We start from the raw sequence: 19,400 nt of genomic DNA on the forward strand, positions 1-19,400 counted from the left end.
AAAGGCTTCTCTCTTACAAAACATGCCAGTTTTATCATTTGCAGAATATAAAATATTTAAAAGCATTTCAGTCAAATATAATTTATGCAATATGACAAACCTTTAACCTTCGGGTAAAAAAATAGCCTAATGGGCTTGAAAGAAAGAAATCTGAGACAGATTGAAGAGTTTTAGTCAATTAAAATGCTGTATTGGATTCACACTTTTAAACCCTTCATTAGCTTTTCTGTTAAAGTGAGTGAGACAAGCAAAAAGCTTAATACTCGCCATAGGGCAAGTATTACCGTTTTTTAAGCAACAAGTGAAGCATACACACTCCTCGGAGGGCAATTGTCTACCTCAGAGAGAGATTAAAAAGTCTTTATACTGGCCTTTCGCTCATTACTTCTCCTCTTCCACATTCTCTCATTCTCTTTCTCCTCCTGCAGGGCAAATGATACTGGTGTGCTGTCTTATAAAGACCATTTACCCCTTAGTGAGATCGCCATCGGAGACACAAACCGGACAAACTCACAGGCTGAGCTTCATATTGGACCGCTGCGTTGCTATGGCAACCGTGGGTGTTTTGTTTACCAAATTTAAAAGGGGAATGGGGGGTAAAACGGCTGAATATATTTTCATATTTCAAAATGCAAAAGAGATGGACCCTTTTTTATCTAATTCAGAGCACAATTTGCTTTTCAACACGCTGTGTGTTTTCTCACCTGTCCCTTTGCTACAGGATTTTTCTGGAACACTGCATCTTTTTACCAGGAATCCTCCTATCTGCACTTCCCCACACTGCAAGCCGAACTGAGCGTCGATATTTCCCTCTTTTTCAAAACCAGTGCTCTCTCAGGAGTCTTCTTGGAGAATCTGGGTGTCAGAGACTTCATAAGGCTGGAACTTATTTGTGAGTGCTTGACCAAATGTGACTTGTAAAAAAACAAAACATTATTTTTCTTATTCTTGTTTTCCAAGAAAACATCTAAATTATGAATATACATTTACTTGAAGCAAAATTGCAGAAGAGAAATTGCAAAATTTCTTGAAGAGAAAATAACTCTTGTTTCTAGAAAATATATGCTGAATTAAGTATATTTATTTATATATTTGATATTTTAACTTGAAAGCAAGACAAAAACAGTGGCATAAGTTCATTTTATGCTTGAAGGGAAATGCACTAGTATCGGGTGCGTCTGACCTGAAAATAGAGGCTTCAGCAAGTTTCTTGAAAGAGCCTCTGAGCACTTCTATAAAAGAAGTACATTCACTGAACTTTCAGTGAAAATCAGTCTAACTTTTGTTTAAACCGCAAAGTGTGAGATAAACATACCACTGTTTTTGTCATTCTCAGCTCCTTCTACAGTGAACTTCACCTTTGACCTTGGGGATGGACCAGTAATTCTTACCGTTCGATCACCTGTAGTCTTAAATGATCGTCAATGGCATTATATTCGTGCTGAGCGAAATGTGAAAGAAGCTTCTCTGCAGGTTGACTCGCTGCCGCTGGAGCTAACCGAAGCACCGTCTGAAAGACCCTATCGGCTTCAGCTCAGCAGTCAACTATTTGTGGGTGCGCAAACATGCAAATGTCACTAGTAATGCTTTAATAATATTGAGTGTACTTTAGCTAAGAATACCCTTGGGAACAGAGAAATCTGAGCTCGTTATACAGAAGGAATCTGTAATCATATTTCAAGTCAGAAACCATGGCATGGCATGGTTAAATGTGACAGGGTTGAAGATCAGTGCAAAAAATATAATTTCGCTACACCATATTATTTACAGTCAGAATTCTCGTTTTATGCCATGAACGATATTTGTTTGGTAACTTGCCTCTGTTCAGATGTTATGTTGTCACTCCCTCAAATATGCTGTCACCAAAATCAAACTATTATTTAGAGTTTGACAGAACCTACAAAGACAAAGCATTTTAGAAAAATCTATATGAAGGCATGAGATTTTCATGTCAGTAAAAACAACATTTTTGTCAAATGTTTTGTTATTAAAGTGTAATGGTGAGATTCAGATACATTTATTTAATTTTCATTTTTCCTTTGCTGTGTACACACTAAATGGAGTAAGACTATCAAATAATAAGAAATCAGTTAATTGTGTCAGTAGTGAGTGATTGGGACACCGATACTGTAGCACCCAAACGGCATCATTTCATGAGAATGACATTATTATTAACTTCAAAGTGCCTAAGACAATTAATAATTTTAATCTCCCCAATAGGAGGAACGGCTTCTAGGCAGAGGGGCTTTCTGGGCTGCTTACGTGCCCTCACCATTAATGGGGTTACCCTTGACCTTTATGAGCGTGCTAAGACCACCCCTGGGGTGAATTCAGGCTGCCCGGGTCACTGCACAAGTGACAGCGTCTGCCATAATGGAGGGAGATGTGTGGAAGAGAGGAGCAGGTACACCTGCGACTGCACACAGATAGCCTTCGATGGGCCACACTGCAGAACAGGTGAGGTTACGATGGCCTCCAGGCCAGCTCTCTTTCATAGGTCTTATTGCACCAATCAAAATGAGGCTGAATGAAATAGGCACTCTGGACCACAAGCACACCTCAGATGCTTGTAGTTCTCAAATGCCGTAATGTTGGCATTTTTGACGGAGGAAGTGTTTTTATTGGATTTACACTGTAAAATCACACAATTAGATCAAAGCCTACAGAGAGAAATTAAATCAGGGCTCTATAGGAAATGATTTAATATCCGTTTAAGCCACAACTTGCTGTGAGCTGTTGGATATGGCATGGGTCTCACACTGTGGGAGACATTTGTACCAAAAATGTGTACAACAGGTATGAAAGTCAACCCACTATATATTCTATGGAAATTTCAACTATTTCAGACCATTTTTTGTTTTTTATTAGATCAGGAGGGTTGGCTGCCGGTGGATGACAACATGCCCTTGATGGCGTATTCACCTTGAATTCCTTGAGGCTGGGCTGACAGGCTTTGGCAGAAAAGCTTTAACTGACAAATTGAATTTAATTATAGCAGCCATTGCTCTGCCTCATACCCATCCAGCAGCCTGTCAGTCAGATTAGTGATGTAATGGCTTTGTTTCTTCACAATGCGATGTCACAACGGGTCCGCTCAAGCCACTGCTGTTTACTGCTAACTAGAATAGATGACCAGAAAATGAGAAGAGACAGAAAGAATCAGTAGGACACCTCTCTGCCTCAGTCTCAGCTGTGGTTGGGGAGGAAACAATGCTAATGTTGTTGTTTTTATAGCTCTAATAATGACAGATGAGATGTAGAGTTCATTGCCTTTGCGCACAATCTGAATTTGCATAGAGATGATGATGATGATGATGCTGATGTTCTCAGTGAAGTTCACCACGGACTTCTTTGTGTCTCTGTGTCCATCACAGCTTTAGCAGCTTCCTTTGAAAGTGGATCTTCAGTCCTGTACACTCTCCAGGAGCCATTTTCCGGAATATTGAATGAGGAAGTCAGAAAAACACCGGCTGGCTTCCATAATGCAGAAGTTACCAAATCTCAAGAGAAAGTGACGTTTGGGTTCTTGACGCGTCATGTGCCTGCCTTGATCCTGACAGCTCACACTCTTGACCAGCATTATATGGCTGTTATGCTATCATCAAACGGTACCAAGTCATACGTTACTCTAAAGCTTGGGGAACAGTCATCATTTGCTCATTTTCATATTGTTCCAAACCTGTATCAAGCTCAAAAAAGGGCAATAAATATTAATAATTTTATTAGGGCTGTCAACGATTAATCGCGATTAATCGCATCCAAAATAAAAGTTTGTTTTTACATAATATATGTGTGTGTACGGTGTATAATTATTTTCTATATATAAATACACACACATGCATGTATATATTTAAGAAATATTTGCATGTATATACTGTGTATATATATTTATATTATATATAATTTATATTATATATAAATATTTTATATATAAATAACACATTTTTCTTAAATATATATGCATGTGTGTGTATTTATATATAGAAAATAATTATACTCCATACACACACATATATTATGTAAACACAAACTTTTATTTTGGATGCGATTAATCGCGATTAATCGTTTGACAGCCCTAAATTTTATGCATTTTATGCTTTTTCCACCATAGTCATTATCTGATTTCATTGACTAGAAAAGAGCAGCCAGAAAATAGTATTAGTTTTTGTGTAAAAAAAAAAATCGGGTTTGGAGGGACATGAGGATGAGTAAATGATGAAAAAAATTATTCCTGTGAGTAGTATGTGAGTAGTATAAATATGCAATATCTGTCTTCCTTTGAGATTCAATAATGATTTTTTATCTATGCAGGTTACATTTTTACAGAGTAGAAAAAGTTATACATTTTCCTTTTAGTTTTTTTCCTCACTCAGTTACACCCACACCCTTTATCAAAAGAACACACATCTTGCAACCATTGTCTCATCACTATTTACAGTACTCTTTCACAGCTCTGCTTTTTTCCATTTAGCAGAAAATAATTTGTCACCATCTCATCGAGAACACATGACTGGCTAACATGTCTTGCACAGCAGATGCACATCAATGTTTGACATAAAAGGCGAAAAAAAGGTGGTAAAAGAAAGAAGCACTGAGGCGAGGCACAGGAAATGCAGAACAGAAGGAAAATATGCTTAAGGAAAGACTGATCATGGAAATCAATTAATTAAAGCTAGGAAGCAAGCAAAGGCTATAAAGAAGGACAGAGAAGGGAGAACTAGTGGATGGAGTTAGTCTTGTTCCACCTACAAGATAAATGATAATTCACATGAGAACTTTTCAAGTGCAGAGGTGATTGCAGACTTGCTTGGTCCTGTTATCCCAAATGACTGTTAAACATGTTCAAGCATTCATAATTCTCAAATTGTTAATTGCAGTGAAATAACCTAATTATGACTAAAGAGTAGTGTGTTTTATTTCCTATTTTGGTAACTACAGATTGCACCTTAAAGGTGCACTTAGTCATTTGTTTATCTTGCTCTATCTAAAAGAAAAATACACTTTTATTAGGCCACAGATATTACTGGAGGCTTCATCTCATGTACTGTTGACTAAACTGTTCAAAAGTTTGGGGTTGATAAGATTTTTTTTAAATGTTTTTGACTAATGGCCAAATTTTCAGCAGCCATAACTCCAGTCTTCAATGTCACATGATCCTTCAGAAAGCTTGTGTATTATTATCAATGTTGAAAACAGCTGTGCTGCTTAATATATATATATATATATATATATATATATATATATATATTTTTTTTTTTTTTTTTTTTTTTTTTTTTTTTTGGAACCCATGATAGAAATGATAGAATAGAAAGTTCAGTACAGAATTTATTTGAAATTTAAATCTTTTGTTACATTGTAAATGTTTTTGATTAATTTAATTTACCCTTGCGGAATAAAAGTATTAATTTCTTTTTTCTTTTTTTAAATCATACTAACCCTAGACATTTTGATGGTCATTTTAAACACATTTTCTAAGGTGCTATTCGTTTGTGTGTGTGTGTGTGTGTGTGTGTGTGTGTATATATATATATATATATATATATATATAAGAAATGACATGGCTTTCTGCAATACTTGATTCTGATTAGTCAATTGCAGCGATCTCTGTTCAAATATTTTTATATCATGATCACTGAACAGTATAACTGACATTGTCCTAAGAAAACAATTTCCTTAACTGCTAGCGTAATGTTTGTCATAGACACACACCATATTTTCTTATCACATAATAGAATGACTTCAAATCAAATCAATATTTCTAGTCCATTAATTTCTTTGGTAAGCCATGTAAAAGATGGTTATTATCACATACTCCTTAATGGTGATACAAAAACACAAAATTTAAAGCATTATTCCTTCTTGTCATGCTACAACACTGAATTCATTGTATCAAACAAATATCGTATGACTTTAAGTCAATAGCTTTTACTCTGATTTCCCAGGCAGCCTGCAAATACGATACTTGTTGAACAAAGAAAAAAGAACAGAAACGTTCAGCCCAAAATCAGCCAGTTTATCAGATGGACGGTTCCACTGGGTCAAAATCAATCGAAAGGGACAGGAACTCCTTGTTCAGGTGAGTCTTTGTCTCTATAGCAGCAGGTGTTAACGCAATGGCCAATGTCTGATTTCCAAAGATGTTTTACTTGACCTCCTATACTTTACCCTAGTGAAAAATAAATACACTCAGATGTAATTGAAATACATTTATTTTATGCTAAGTGTACTACAAGTACATTTACATATTTATGTACTTAATATAAATACCCCGCATATATACTTAAAACCTGCCAAATTGGAATAACTCATTTTGTACTTAGTAAACTTTAGATATTCAGAAATAGTGCTGAGGTCCAACTAAAGATATACTTGATTGTTGAAGTATATTTGAATATACTTGAAGTATATTTGATTGTGCTGAAGTGAAACTATTGCAAGTATACTTTTGGTACACTTTAAAAATCGTGCATTTAAAGACTGATATTACACAGAGATCATACTATCCTTACTAATAGTGATATTAAACACATTTTAGGCTTAATATTAAGAAATGTGCATTGTGCAATAAAGAAGTACTCCAAATAAAGTTCAATTATAATATTTATATCAGTAAGTCTCAATCGATATGGCAGTTAATATATTAATGGATTTGCAGTATACTTCAAATGAAATAAATGTGTTTTAAATACATTTTGAGAAGTTTTTTCACTAGGGTACTTTTTTACAGGAATGAGAATGGATTACTTTTATGCTTGTCTCAAAAATCTTGTAAACATACTAAATTATATTTTATTTTACAGTATGTGCACTTACAGTGTACTTACAAAGAAAGTGCTGGGTAATATAAGGTAATTACATGGGTTAAGGTCAGTTATAAGGGTAGGTTCAGGGTTAGTACCTAGTTATTAACCAGTTATTTAAATTGCTAGAATAAGTACATAGTATGTACATGGGGAACAATAAAGTGCTAGCATGATATTTCTAAAAGCATGTCACAATGAACAGATGTATTTTCCTGTGCTTACCATGACTGATTTAAACTTAGTGTTGGTATAAATCTTTTACAAGATATCTGCCATAATATCTGTGCCCTTCCAGATTGACAGCACAGTAACCCAGCAGTACAGCCTGTCTCCTGGCTCTGCTCTCAGCCCGGTGAGGTCAGTGATTCTGGGGAGAATCCAAGGTGAGTTCCTAGGAGGCTTTTGAAGAGGACTCTATTTCTTCATGTTCCTTGTGTGCCATTTCACACATTTCTATTTCACTGATGTGGCGTCAGGTGTCTGAAACCAGGCAGGTTAGGAAAGGGTGGGTGGTTGACTGGGTTGGGAGGCAGATGTATGGTGTGCACACTTTTGACAGCGCCGTCACAGGTGAGTTGCCAAGTGAAAGCCAAATGGAATTTCTCAGTGTTGCCTAGGAGACAGTTTATTTTTACCTGATAAAAAATAAAGCTAGAGAACGATTAGGACACTCACATAACTACAACAAACCCTTTTTAGTCTCATTAGTTACTACAAATGCAAAATGGAAGAGGAACCAGCACTGAATGTGCTAATTTATTCTGTTTTAGAATGGCTTTTTAGACACTACTAATGAAGCTTTTTTTAAAGAAAAAAAGTTCATTAAGCAGAGGTTACTTGTGTGGTTCTGCAGTCTGCTACTTTTAAAATGAAGGCTGATGAGTGGTTTCATTAACAGTTTAACATTTGAATTCAGTTAAAGGTGAAATGCATAATTTGTATGCCACTGATGTAACCGGATGGAATTGCAAAAAAAGTCTCTCTTTGTCTCCCATTAGTTAGACAATAATTCCACCCCAAATCAAAGAATGTCAGGATCAAAGAATCCTTAAAAATATGTCCACAAAAATATTAAGCAGTTTTCAACTTTGAAAGGGTTCTTGAGCACCAAACTAGCATATCAGACTGATTTCTGAAGGATCATGTGACACTGAAGACTGAAAATTCAACTTTGCCATCATAAGAATAAAGTACATTGTTAAATATTACTTTAAATTGTAATTATATTGACATATTTCCTTGGCGAGTGTAAGAGACTTCTCTCAAAAACATCTTACCAACCCAAACTTTTGAACTGTAGTGTAGTTGTCTCTGCATATTAAACTAGGATGGGAGAATGTATTTTAACAACACAATTCAAGTTCAGTTGCTCAATTCTTTTTCCTGTTTCAGATAGTGACGTCACTGATAAGGAACTGGTCCAGGCTGGATTGAGAGGGTTTATTGGCTGCTTGTCCTCCGTGCAGTTTAATCAGGCTACCCCGCTGAAGGCAGCCCTGCAAAACAGCCAAAGCCCATTAGTTACTGTTATCGGCCGCCTGGAAGCATCAAGTTGCGGGACGATTTCCAGCTCGAACACTTTGAGCAATACGCACACACGGTCAGGTAAATGATTCTTTAAATGTTTCCACACTGCAAAGAGACTCAATGATGACAGTATTTTTCAGCCTGCTGAAAAGAATCACAAAAGCCAGTCCTTTGTCTTCCTCTTGCTCTCTTTCTCTGCTTACAGATGACTCAGCAAAATCAAACAGAGGCAAAGACCCATTGAAAAAGGCAGATCAAAATGACTTGGCACTTATCGGAGGTATAGATCCCCATGATATTGTGCTTTTGGAAAAGCTTTTCAGAATAATACCCAGATCTGACAATAGACCATCCTCAGAAATGAAACTGTACAGCCTCATACATCTTTAGTGTTAAATCAGAAGTTTTATTTCATGCTGTTCTCATTTGTACCACTGCAGCACTGCTTTGTAGAATGATGGAAATATTAATACATCTTCCACTTATTCTCAAGATCCAAACCCACACCATTTCATTCAAACCACATTTTAGGAAGTGAATCAGTATAATTTTTTTAATATTTATCATGTTTTCATGCATCCATTTAAAAGGAAGCACATGCTGCAACACTAATTTCCACATCTTCATTCATCTAATAAACAGGAGTAGTGGCTGCAGTGGTGTTCATCACCCTCTGTGCGTTGGCCGTCATCATCCGCTTCCTATACCGACATCGACGGACTCCAGCGCCCTCCGGAATCACCGGAAAGACGCATTGCCCCAGCATGGAGCATCCACCGTACCGGGCTGCATTGGGCCTGCACAAACCCAACCACGACAGCAAAGAATATTACATCTGACCTCTTGTTGTCGTGCTTGACCTTTAATTGAGTAGCCTGTCTCAGTGAACATGCAAACATCCCCACCACACTGTATTATCTACACTGCAGGCTGAGCAGCCAATCAGAGGCCAGCAATGACTCGACAGCCACTTTTTTAGGCTGGGACACAAGAGAAACAACAGAATTTTTTTCTTTGTTTGCTTATTTTCTATGAAGAGAGTAAAGCTTATGTTGAAGTGTTGTGTGCGGGCCGCCTGAATAATGACAGAGCTGTATATTGTTATTTTACAGGCATAATAATAGGTTTTACATGCACAGCACACACACACACGCAAACGGCACAGCAGGAGGCCTGAAGCATCACTCGGAATTGTCTTTATCCAGTGTGCCTGCTCAAACCTGTCTGTCTCAGAGCCCGCATATATAGACTGGGCTTAAGCTAATGGACTGAAACCCCAGAGGAGAGGGTTCTGAGAGAATGGTTTTGTGGCAGGGCGGTGGACCTTCCGAGACATTGTTTTTAAAGGATCGATCATCGCTGAACGTGTCCAAAAAAAAAGAAAAAGATTAAAGACATCCGCATCCGACAACCTCGCATTTGATGTTGAAACTATTGACTGGTACAAGGAACCACTATAGGCTGGGATTAACAACCAAAAGACTATAAGAAAAAGCGGCTGAGAGATGGAATATGAGTCATTTGTGTGTATCCCGATTCCCATGGGCCGGGCAGATTCAGGCAGTTTAATTCTCTTTCCCACGGTAATTGAGCCGGTCTCACAACTGAGCTCCTGGAATGAAATCTCATCCATATGGAAGTGCATTATATCTCCTGACTAGAAAACAACTATAACAAAACACTTGCTTTCTATTGAGAAATAATTCTATGGCTGTTTTTTTTTTTTTTCTATATGACTATTGTAAATGAATGGTGTACATATGTTTATAATTATATTTAATAAATGGAGCTTTCTAAGAGCTTATGAGTGCAGATGACCTATTGAACTGGTTTTGGTATATTTATGCAAAAATGAATGCGTGTATGGGATAGTGCACTCCATGACTCAACAGTAAGGATTGTTTCTGCTTGCAAAAACTGACCAGTAGTTCAGATACCTACAGGCTCCAGCACATAAAATTATAAACTTCAAAATTTGTCACTGACAAATATGGCAAGTGACACTTCTGTCAACTGTCCAGAAACTCTCATAATGGCTACCTATATTGTTGAGCCCTAGAGTATTGCCATACTATTTTCTGCAGTATATAGTATGTCTACTGTGCATAGTATGCTAATTTTCTGTATTCGTGTAATATAACCTGGCGAAATGTGCCATATACAACAGCACATTGCACTGGGATTTGTATTCTACAATGCAGTCTGTTTGACCTTCTATTTCCTGTGTCATATGAACTGCTAGTAATATAAGCCAAGATGGAAAAAGAAAGAGAGAGAGAGAATCGATTGAGATCTCTTAGGATACAGTGATAATGAAACAACTTCTCTTGGCTATCTGCTGTAACAGGTAGGCTGTAGAGAGCAAAACAACAGCCCTGATGGCAGGATGCACCTGATTGTCACATGATCACACCTTCACAAGTTCACAGAAATACTTGACTGAATTTAGACTACCAGTCAAAAGTGTGGACGCACTTTACTGGTTTTGGATTCTTAAAAACCTCTTAATTCGCAGGCTTACTGTATGCGTACTGTAAGTATTTGGAATTGGTTTATTGACAAAAATAAATTGTACATTCATGAACTTCTTTACAGAACTATTTTTAATGGATCAAATTTGGTCAGTGAAGAAAAAGCAGCCAAAGCCCAGCATATTTGGGAACTGCACTGCGTCCGAAATCGTATACTTCATAGTAGGTATACATGTGGTTTAAAACGTACTTCTTGACTGCTAAAAAAAAATATAGTATGAATGTGAATGAAATTCAGACATAGTACATCCGCCATGTTGTCACTGTCATGTGACCTATGCCGTCAGTTGCGTCGCTTCACTGCTATTCACAAATCCTTTCCCTCATGGGATAGTGTCCTTTAGATGCGCACTTACTGTAATTATGACATGGAGTGAACGCACATACTATTCTGCTCACGTACTGTTTTTTGCCTGTTATATAGAATGGAAGTAGGTTTATTCAGACACAGGGCAGGACTGCTAAAAAGCATCCCACAATGCACTTCATGAAATGAATTGAGCAGGTCAAGAGCGTACAGGGATGTTATTAAGGTAAAGTTTGGCTCCTTTAAATATAAGATGAGTTTGATTGTTTAACATTTTTGGTCCTGTAACTTCATGTGATTTTATTGTAGAAATGTAGAAAAGATTATTACAATAAAAGAAAAGGCTACGGATTGCAGAAAAGGTGAAGCATCTCTACACAGGCTAATGTTTCACATGACTAAGTTTTTCTGCTATTTTCTCTGAGTTGGATAAAAGGAAAACAGAGTGCATGCAGAAGAAAACCTGTGAAAATTGAATCATCGATGAGCCCAAATTCAATTCGCCCCAAATACGAGTGGATATCTTGAGAAAAATCTGATCTTGAAAATGCAGAACGTGGAAAAATGCAGCAGCGTTAACTTGAAAGTGGGTTTTCAGATGTGTTTTTAATCAACGCCTTTGCACCTCAACCCTTAAAGCAAGAATAAAGGAGGGGAGGGGGGGGGGGGGAAATAGTGAAAGCGAGATAAAGAGAAATAAATTGCTCTCTCTCTTCACTGCATGAGTATTTGGCTTGAAGATAAGCTGAAAGATAGACGGAATATCTAAACCTAAATGAATTTCTACTAGAGTTAACCAATAAAGCATTTCAATTGTGTTTCATATTCATTTTTCATGCATTCACGGATGCGTTGTGCCAAAAGTACTTTTGTCATTTTAAGGTGGATGAAGCTTTATACAGCGCAATTTAAGTCCCAGTCTGTTGATTGAATATGTGTGAACCACCCAATTACTATAAAATACAATCATAGTTTAATTGGATGCACAGTGGACAGTTAAACACTAGGAGCGGAGACTAAATCTCTTTCACTTAATGCCTTGATTAAACCCATCACCCTCCACACTTAACAAAAGCAAAATATTTTTGATACCGTCGATCAGCCTCTGGGGAGGCCAGAGAAGCCAATTAACCTTGTTTGCCATTTACTTTGGGATGAGATATGAGGGAACTCTAACCCACTGTGTCATCTGTTATCATGCTATGGGATCTCATGGGAAAAAACCTGGCATAAATCTTGTAATTAATTTTTCTTGGAACTGGCACTAGCTGGAGCAATGGACTTTTGGGCCAGCGGCTGTGAAGCACAGGAACTTCAAGCATACTTGAACAAGTTTTAAACAAGATTAATTGGTGGAGTTGGCAGCTTCATCTGCATTTGCGTGGAAAGGTGGTCCAAGTGAAGGTTTAATGATATTGAAGGACCAGATCACTCATAAGTTGTGAAGAATGTGCAAATTCCAGAAATTGGATAAAGCCAGCATCAAATATCTGCAATGTAAAAAGTGAACAGTTGGATCAACTTAAAAAAATTACTTCAATTGGTAACACCTAAAGAAATTAAGTTTTCTCAACTTAAATTATCACGTTTTTCATGATAAAACATGATAATTTAAGTTGAGAAAACTTAATTTCTTTAGGTGTTACCAATTGAAGTAATTTTTTTAAGTTGATCCAACTATTCACTTTTTACAGTGAAAATTATATCAAATTTTAGTTGTACTGTTCTGGAACAGTGTTGTAAATAAAGCTTAAGCACTGTTTTCTAATTGTGTCGTCTTTTGGAAGGCCAAACAAAGTAATTTGGCTTTCGCAACGAAATAATAAATACAGTGAGAATAAAAGTTCCGCCTTCTTTCTTCACGTGTACATTTGGACGGTGTTATGAAACCCTGCCCCCACACACTGACGTAGATTTGTGGGGGCGTGTTTAAACGAAGCGTTTTAGGAAGGCGTGGCTGAGCCTTAACTTTTATAAAGAATATCTCTTTAGCTTTGTAACTCTGCAGATCTTATACTTGCACTAACACACTAAAGAAAAAGGAAAACATGAAATTGCATCATATGACCCCTTTAAGTTGTTCCCTTACCTGCACTCCTTGTCCGTTATATATGAAGAGTTCCATCTGAAATGTTCTTCTAGAATGATCATTTTTATCAAGCTTGTATATTTAAGTTCAGTAATTTCACTTAAATGGCAATGAAAATTACCTATGAATTGTCATTTAAGTGAAATTACTGAACTTAAATATACGAACTTGATAACAATAGAAATTTTCAGATGGCACTTAGAGGCTTTTGCATCTGAACTCTTCATATATATATATATATATATATATATATATATATATATATATATTCTTGTGTTGGACTAATCATTTGTTGTGTTACTCTATTAATTGAATGGAAGCCAATGATTCACTTTCCCATGGTACACATGACACTGTTTGGTATTCTCACGGCTGCTATTGAATCTCAAATTGCAGCAATATTACCTGAGCCTCTACACGCTTCAATTTGCAAACTTGGCAGGGTATGGGAAATGAGCTCCACTGTAGCACAGAGGGGTACAGTCACACCTGTTCTCACACACACTCACACACACACATTTACATCTGGCAGCCATTTTTTTTTTTTTCGCCAGCTATGAGAGTCATTGATTACTCAAGCAGGATAATTGTGTAAATTTACTGCAAAATTGCCTTTGCCTGTTCAGTTGAATTACTGGAGCTTGGGATGTATTTTTGATTTTTTTTACGGTGTTGCTGACGAGCTACAGGCGCTCTGTGCTCAGCACATCTCTGTAATGACTGGATACGGGCAACATCTTTTCCCATCAGGCATTCCCGCTGATCGGCCCCGCAGGCGTACATAGATGAACCCATCCTCGATGTGTTTTCACCGGCCTCTGCTGCGGAGGGAAGCATATTTATCATACACATTTGTTAGAGCTCAGAGTTTAGGGTGTAAATATTCATGATCTACAGTATCAGGCTGCTGCCTGAGAGCAATGCACCATCAGGGAGGTCAAATGAATTCTGATGTTGGTGGAGTTTGCGGTTGTTTGTGCCATGTAACATTTCATCTTAAGCTGAATCAACAGCACTTGTTGCACATTTTCGATTTACATAAAAGGTTATTTCTACTCTGCCTAGTTTAAAAAGGCAGAAATCATGATTAGAATAAAGAACTTGGTGAGAGACTTTTTTCAAAAACATTAAAACATCTTACTTAACTTTTGAGGACCAAGCTTTAATAGACAAGACCCAGGTTTATTTTCTTTTAACACCCACACCTGCTTTTATCCCATGCATTAATTAAAACACCTGGCTTCATTTACCTCTTTAAACTGATCATCTAAGTAGAGGATTGTATGTCCTGATTTAGAATAACTGCGTCACACATTGTTAATAACACAAAATGTCCTCATCCTCCATGTAAACAAGAAAGTTCAGTCATTATTACTCTTTCTTGTGCAAATACCATGTGAAAGTCACTAAGTTTACTGTCTTTACTGATCTTAGTTTACACAGGGTTAGTGTAAAAAAAACGTTGCTGCCTTAAAATTTTAAGTACAATCAACATTAATCTGACTTAGAAAATTAGATGAATCTTGTATAACATAAAAAGTTGAAAATTAGTTAACTTATTTTGACGAGTTAAAGCAATGTAAAAACACTTTTTGATCATATAATTTTTAACAGAGTAAGTGATTGTATCCCTCATGTTAACATATAACATTTAAGTCTGTTGGCTATGTTAAAGTTTAATTTGGAGTATGTAGCAAACTGGGAGTTGATCAACTCAATCATAAGATTTAAGGTTTAAACTTTATCGCAGCATGTGCTACTAGATCTGGAGCTTTTTATCACTGACTAAAAACCTGAAAGAGCAACAAGCTTCCGTCCTGTAATGTTCACTATGAGGACCAAGCAGTAAGTACACATTCATGAGGACATGAGTGTCCAAAACATCAAGAAAGGGCCTATGTGCTTTCGAGTGTAAATGTGCAGAGAGATCAATAGCTCAAATTTTCCTGCTGCAGTAAAAGAGCAGAACCGCTTCATTTGGTTTGATGGTTTCCGCAAAATCCAGTGGCAAGTGTAACTTCTGACCAGTCACATGATGCTCATGCCAGTAAAGAAGAGATCAGTGAACAGGATGAGGCTCTGTGCTCTTGGAAGTGGAAAAAATATGTACTTCAAAGTCCATTGAACAAAGCCATCAGTGAGAGGTCTAATAAAGCAGCGTTTCCAGTCGCTCCTCAGCTGGAGGTGTTCCCAGCATTGCTCTATCCTAAAAAGGCAAAAACAAAGCAGTCCCAGTATGTATTGACTGTCATGACAATTTATTGAAAATATTTAACGTGCAAGAATTTCTTTCACCTTAATTCATCACCTCTGGGATGAATTAGTACATCTGTGATGCTTTTGTCTCTGAATCTGAAGATTTTTCTCAGTGTAAGATTTTTTTGAAATGTTTTTGAAAGAAGTCTCGCATGCTCACCAAGGCTGCAAAGTGTGAAATATTATTACAATTTGAAATAACTGTTTTCTATTTTAATACATTTTAAAATGTAATTTATTCCTGTTATGCAAAGCTGAATTTTCAGCATCTTTACTCCAGTCTTCAGTGTCACATGATCCTTCAGAAATCATTGTAATATGCTGATTTGCCGCTCAAGAAACATTTTTTATTATCATCAATGTTGAAAAATGTCTGCTTAAATGTCTTCAAAGGATAACTGTCGCCAAAATGCAACCTAGGCTCTTTTTGTTAATCTACCCGAGGCAAACTTTCGTTTAAAAGCATAATTAGAATGGAAACGCCACTTTTAAGTTTGACCGTATTTTCGTTTTCGGTCAAATTGCCTTGTGAATGGGAGTGCTTGGGGCACTTCTATGATAGCATCAAAAATTGCTATTTTTAAAACACTAAGAAGGCTCGACACAACATGAAACTTTGATCGAAGTATCACCAGAGGCTCTACACATGAACTCGAACATTGAGTTTACTAAAAAGAGAGATTTTGAACAACTCACTGTCGCTGTGTCCGCTGGCATTTTGTCAGTCAAAAATAGTCGATCTCTGAATGCGAATGAACTGACTCTGAATTTTATTGCTTCTTAAATGAGGATCCTTTTTCAAATACAAGGTCAATATTGATTTTCACTAACGACAAAACAACTAATTATCTGTGAATTTATATGGAACTAAGCTTTAGGAGCTTTCCATCTTTACTCTCCTCCCTGTTACGGAGATCGACTATTTTTGACTGTCAAAATGTCGGCGGACACAGCGACAGTGAGTTGTTCAAAATCGTTCTTTTTAGTAAACTCTGTGTACACAAACAATGTTCTCAGTGCTCGAGTTCATGTGTAGAGCCCCTAGTATACTTTGAGCAAAGTTTCATGTTGTGTCAAGCCTTCTTAGTGTTTTAAAAATAGCGATTTTTGATGCTATCATAGAAGTGCCCCAAGCACTCCCATTCAAAAGGCAATTTGACCGAAAGTGGTTATTAGCAGGCTAATTAAGCTATTAAATGAAAGTTCGCCTCGGGTCCATTAACAAAAAGACCCTAGGTTGCATTTTGGCGCCAGTTATCTTTTAATGTCACTTTTGATCAGTTGACTGCATCCTTGCCAAATAAAATGATTAATTTCTTTAAAAAAAAGTTTTACCGACCTTAACTTTAAATCATGTAAAGTTAAGTATTTACATATTTGGCCTAGTGAACATTCAATATTGAAGTATTTTAATATGATAATTCAAGGGCACTTTTTTGTTATTATTCAGAGAGGATTGACACACAAAGGGAAGTTTTTGATGCAGTGGAACACAACCTTCTGCATATATTAATTTCTACTTGCTATGCCACAAAAATACGAGTGCAGCCGAGATTTTGATCATTCTGTTCCATTGATCAAAGAGTCATGAAAATATAATGGTTGGGGTGCTGAGAGAAATGTCTGAGAGAAATAGCACACATACTCATATTAGATACATTTATACATTTACATTTATTCATTTAGCAGATGCTTTTATCTATGTGACAAGAGCAGACAGTTCCTTCAGGAAATCAGAGGATGAAGGCTGTGTGAATGCATGTGTGGGGGATTTATTAAACTTTAGTGCACGACTCGACCTGCACTGTTTGAGATAGCGTTGGAATGATACCTCAAACACCGTACACAATCAATTCTAAAAGCAATGCACTGTGACCACCTGCAACACAACATCAACATCAATTGAAGCATAATCAAATGTTCTTACTCCTCTAAAATCATACACAGGAATCCAATGTGTTCAGAAAATCAAAGATCTACACAAGCTAAATGGGCAACGCATAAAAACTCAATGGCATAAAAAGTAATAATTACTACTCAAGTCAGTGGTTCTCAACTCCAGTCCTCGGGACCTGTTGCTCTGCACATTTTGTATGTCTCTCTTATCTGACACACTCAGTTCAGTTCATGGAGTCTCTCTTAACAAGCTGATGATCTGATTCAGGTGTGTTAAATAAGGGAGACATACAAAATGTGCAGAGCAGCGGGTCCCGAGGACTGGAGTTGAGAACCACTGCTCTAAGTTGATACTTGTTGGAATTGCTCAAAATCAGCCACTTAAGCTTTGATGGGATCCCAACTTCTCTGTAAACTGCTGATTGGGTGTCTCTAAGGCTTGTATTTGACATAATGGGTTTCTGGGAATTTAGGCCATTTCAAAAGCTTAGTTATGCCTCTGGGGAAATAAAATCAATACACAATTAAAGAATTACAGGAAATGGAAACTCCATTAAAGTGTACTTTGAACCTGAAACTGCAGCACTGATTTTTTTAAATGACCAGGAACACCTAGTTTTGGCAAGCCGTTTTATGTACAGTATATGTCAGACTTCTTGTACTGGTTAACCCTATCACTTCACCATCACCAGCAGTGATTTTAGTCAAAGACTTTAGATATACAGTACAAAGATGGTGCACTCATATTATTATGAATGGGAGAAAGTATAACGAGCAAATATGATGGAATAAGTCATAAATAAAAGAGCCAATCGCCAATTGATAAAGTCATTGCATCACTGCAGCTGCCTTTAGAAGCTCTGTGTACTAGAAAAAACAGTCAGTGTTCTGAGTGCACATGCATTGGCTGGTCCAGCCTGAAAAATATGTTTTCTTTTAATAATGATATTTTACCATAAGAAACCACATTTATGAGGTTGATTTCATAGGTGATTTCAAATATGAAATTGAATCGTAGGCTTGATGAACAGCTTTGTATAATTGATGTTTCCCCATTCAAAGATGGGAGCTGCACTTGCATGACTGAAATAGCTGCCCGAGAGGCGTTTCAAAGATGGCCGCCAAGTGAAATGAGTTAAATTTTAGTTAGGGACTTTAAATCTATAAAATTGTAGTATATTATACTTTTATTATTATTAGTAAGATTGACTGATTGATCGATGATCTTTTTTAATTAATGAATTGATTGACAATAAAAAAATGTTTGTTTGTCATTTTGGACCATGACAGTCCCAGGTGTCTTTAAACCCATTTAATTGTATTGTACCAAAACAAAAATTTGGATTTGTTTGTATTAGCAGGCTCGTAGTGTTTCTTTACAAAGTGACATCGCCTGCTACTGGCCTGGCAGCAGAATACAGCGTTTTTAATAGATTTCACGGATCCGTTTGAACGAGGATCGCTTTGACAACATTGTCTTATATTCGCAAAAATAGCAAAGGAAAAACGTCTCCGTTTTTAGAACATCATTATCATGTAAACATACCCTCCGAAAAGGCAGAGAGTAGGATCCAGGTGCAAAAAAATATATATTACCAGCCACAACAAAAGAAAATCCAGGAACTGGGAAAAACAGAACTGAAAACATCACACACACATAACATCCACAAAGGACAACACCAGACAATGAACAAAGGAAACACTGGAGTATATACACAGGGAAGCTAACAAGGAACAAGGTGAGGGCAATCAATCACTATGGGAACAAACAAGGGAAACTATAGAAACAAAGTAAAACAGGAACTAAACTCAGGAACAGAAAATACACTTCAAAATAAAGTCTTAATAGCAAAAACAAGACAGGGAACATGTAACACCCAGGCATCATTTACATTTACATATGAAAATTAAATGTACTATATAACAGATCATAGTCATATGAATTTACTGCCAATTCAGTTTAAATATATATTTTTTCTTTGATGTGCTTT

At 36.8% G+C, this 19,400-nt stretch overlaps 1 protein-coding gene across 4 annotated transcripts in view; it reads left to right on the top strand.

Moving 5' to 3' along the window:
- cntnap5l (contactin associated protein family member 5 like) overlaps window positions 1–9,689 on the top strand; it is a 62,253-nt gene extending 52,564 nt beyond the window's left edge. For 2 of the 4 annotated variants that reach the window (XM_079857626.1, XM_079857627.1), the window contains exons 15-24: window positions 429–556; window positions 722–892; window positions 1,337–1,555; window positions 2,221–2,457; window positions 3,375–3,608; window positions 5,943–6,076; window positions 7,099–7,186; window positions 8,196–8,408; window positions 8,536–8,610; window positions 8,973–9,689. In XM_079857626.1, coding sequence (XP_079713752.1) covers window positions 429–556; window positions 722–892; window positions 1,337–1,555; window positions 2,221–2,457; window positions 3,375–3,608; window positions 5,943–6,076; window positions 7,099–7,186; window positions 8,196–8,408; window positions 8,536–8,610; window positions 8,973–9,169 — 1,696 coding nt within the window. In that variant the 3' untranslated portion in view covers window positions 9,170–9,689. The remainder of the gene's footprint in view (window positions 1–428; window positions 557–721; window positions 893–1,336; window positions 1,556–2,220; window positions 2,458–3,374; window positions 3,609–5,942; window positions 6,077–7,098; window positions 7,187–8,195; window positions 8,409–8,535; window positions 8,611–8,972) is intronic. The other 2 variants (XM_079857628.1, XR_013819717.1) reach the window with 2 other exon arrangements.
- Window positions 9,690–19,400: the final 9,711 nt, after the last annotated feature.

Source organism: Squalius cephalus (genome assembly GCF_949319135.1).
Source record: "Squalius cephalus genome assembly, chromosome: 22".
Lineage (NCBI taxonomy): Eukaryota > Metazoa > Chordata > Actinopteri > Cypriniformes > Leuciscidae > Squalius > Squalius cephalus.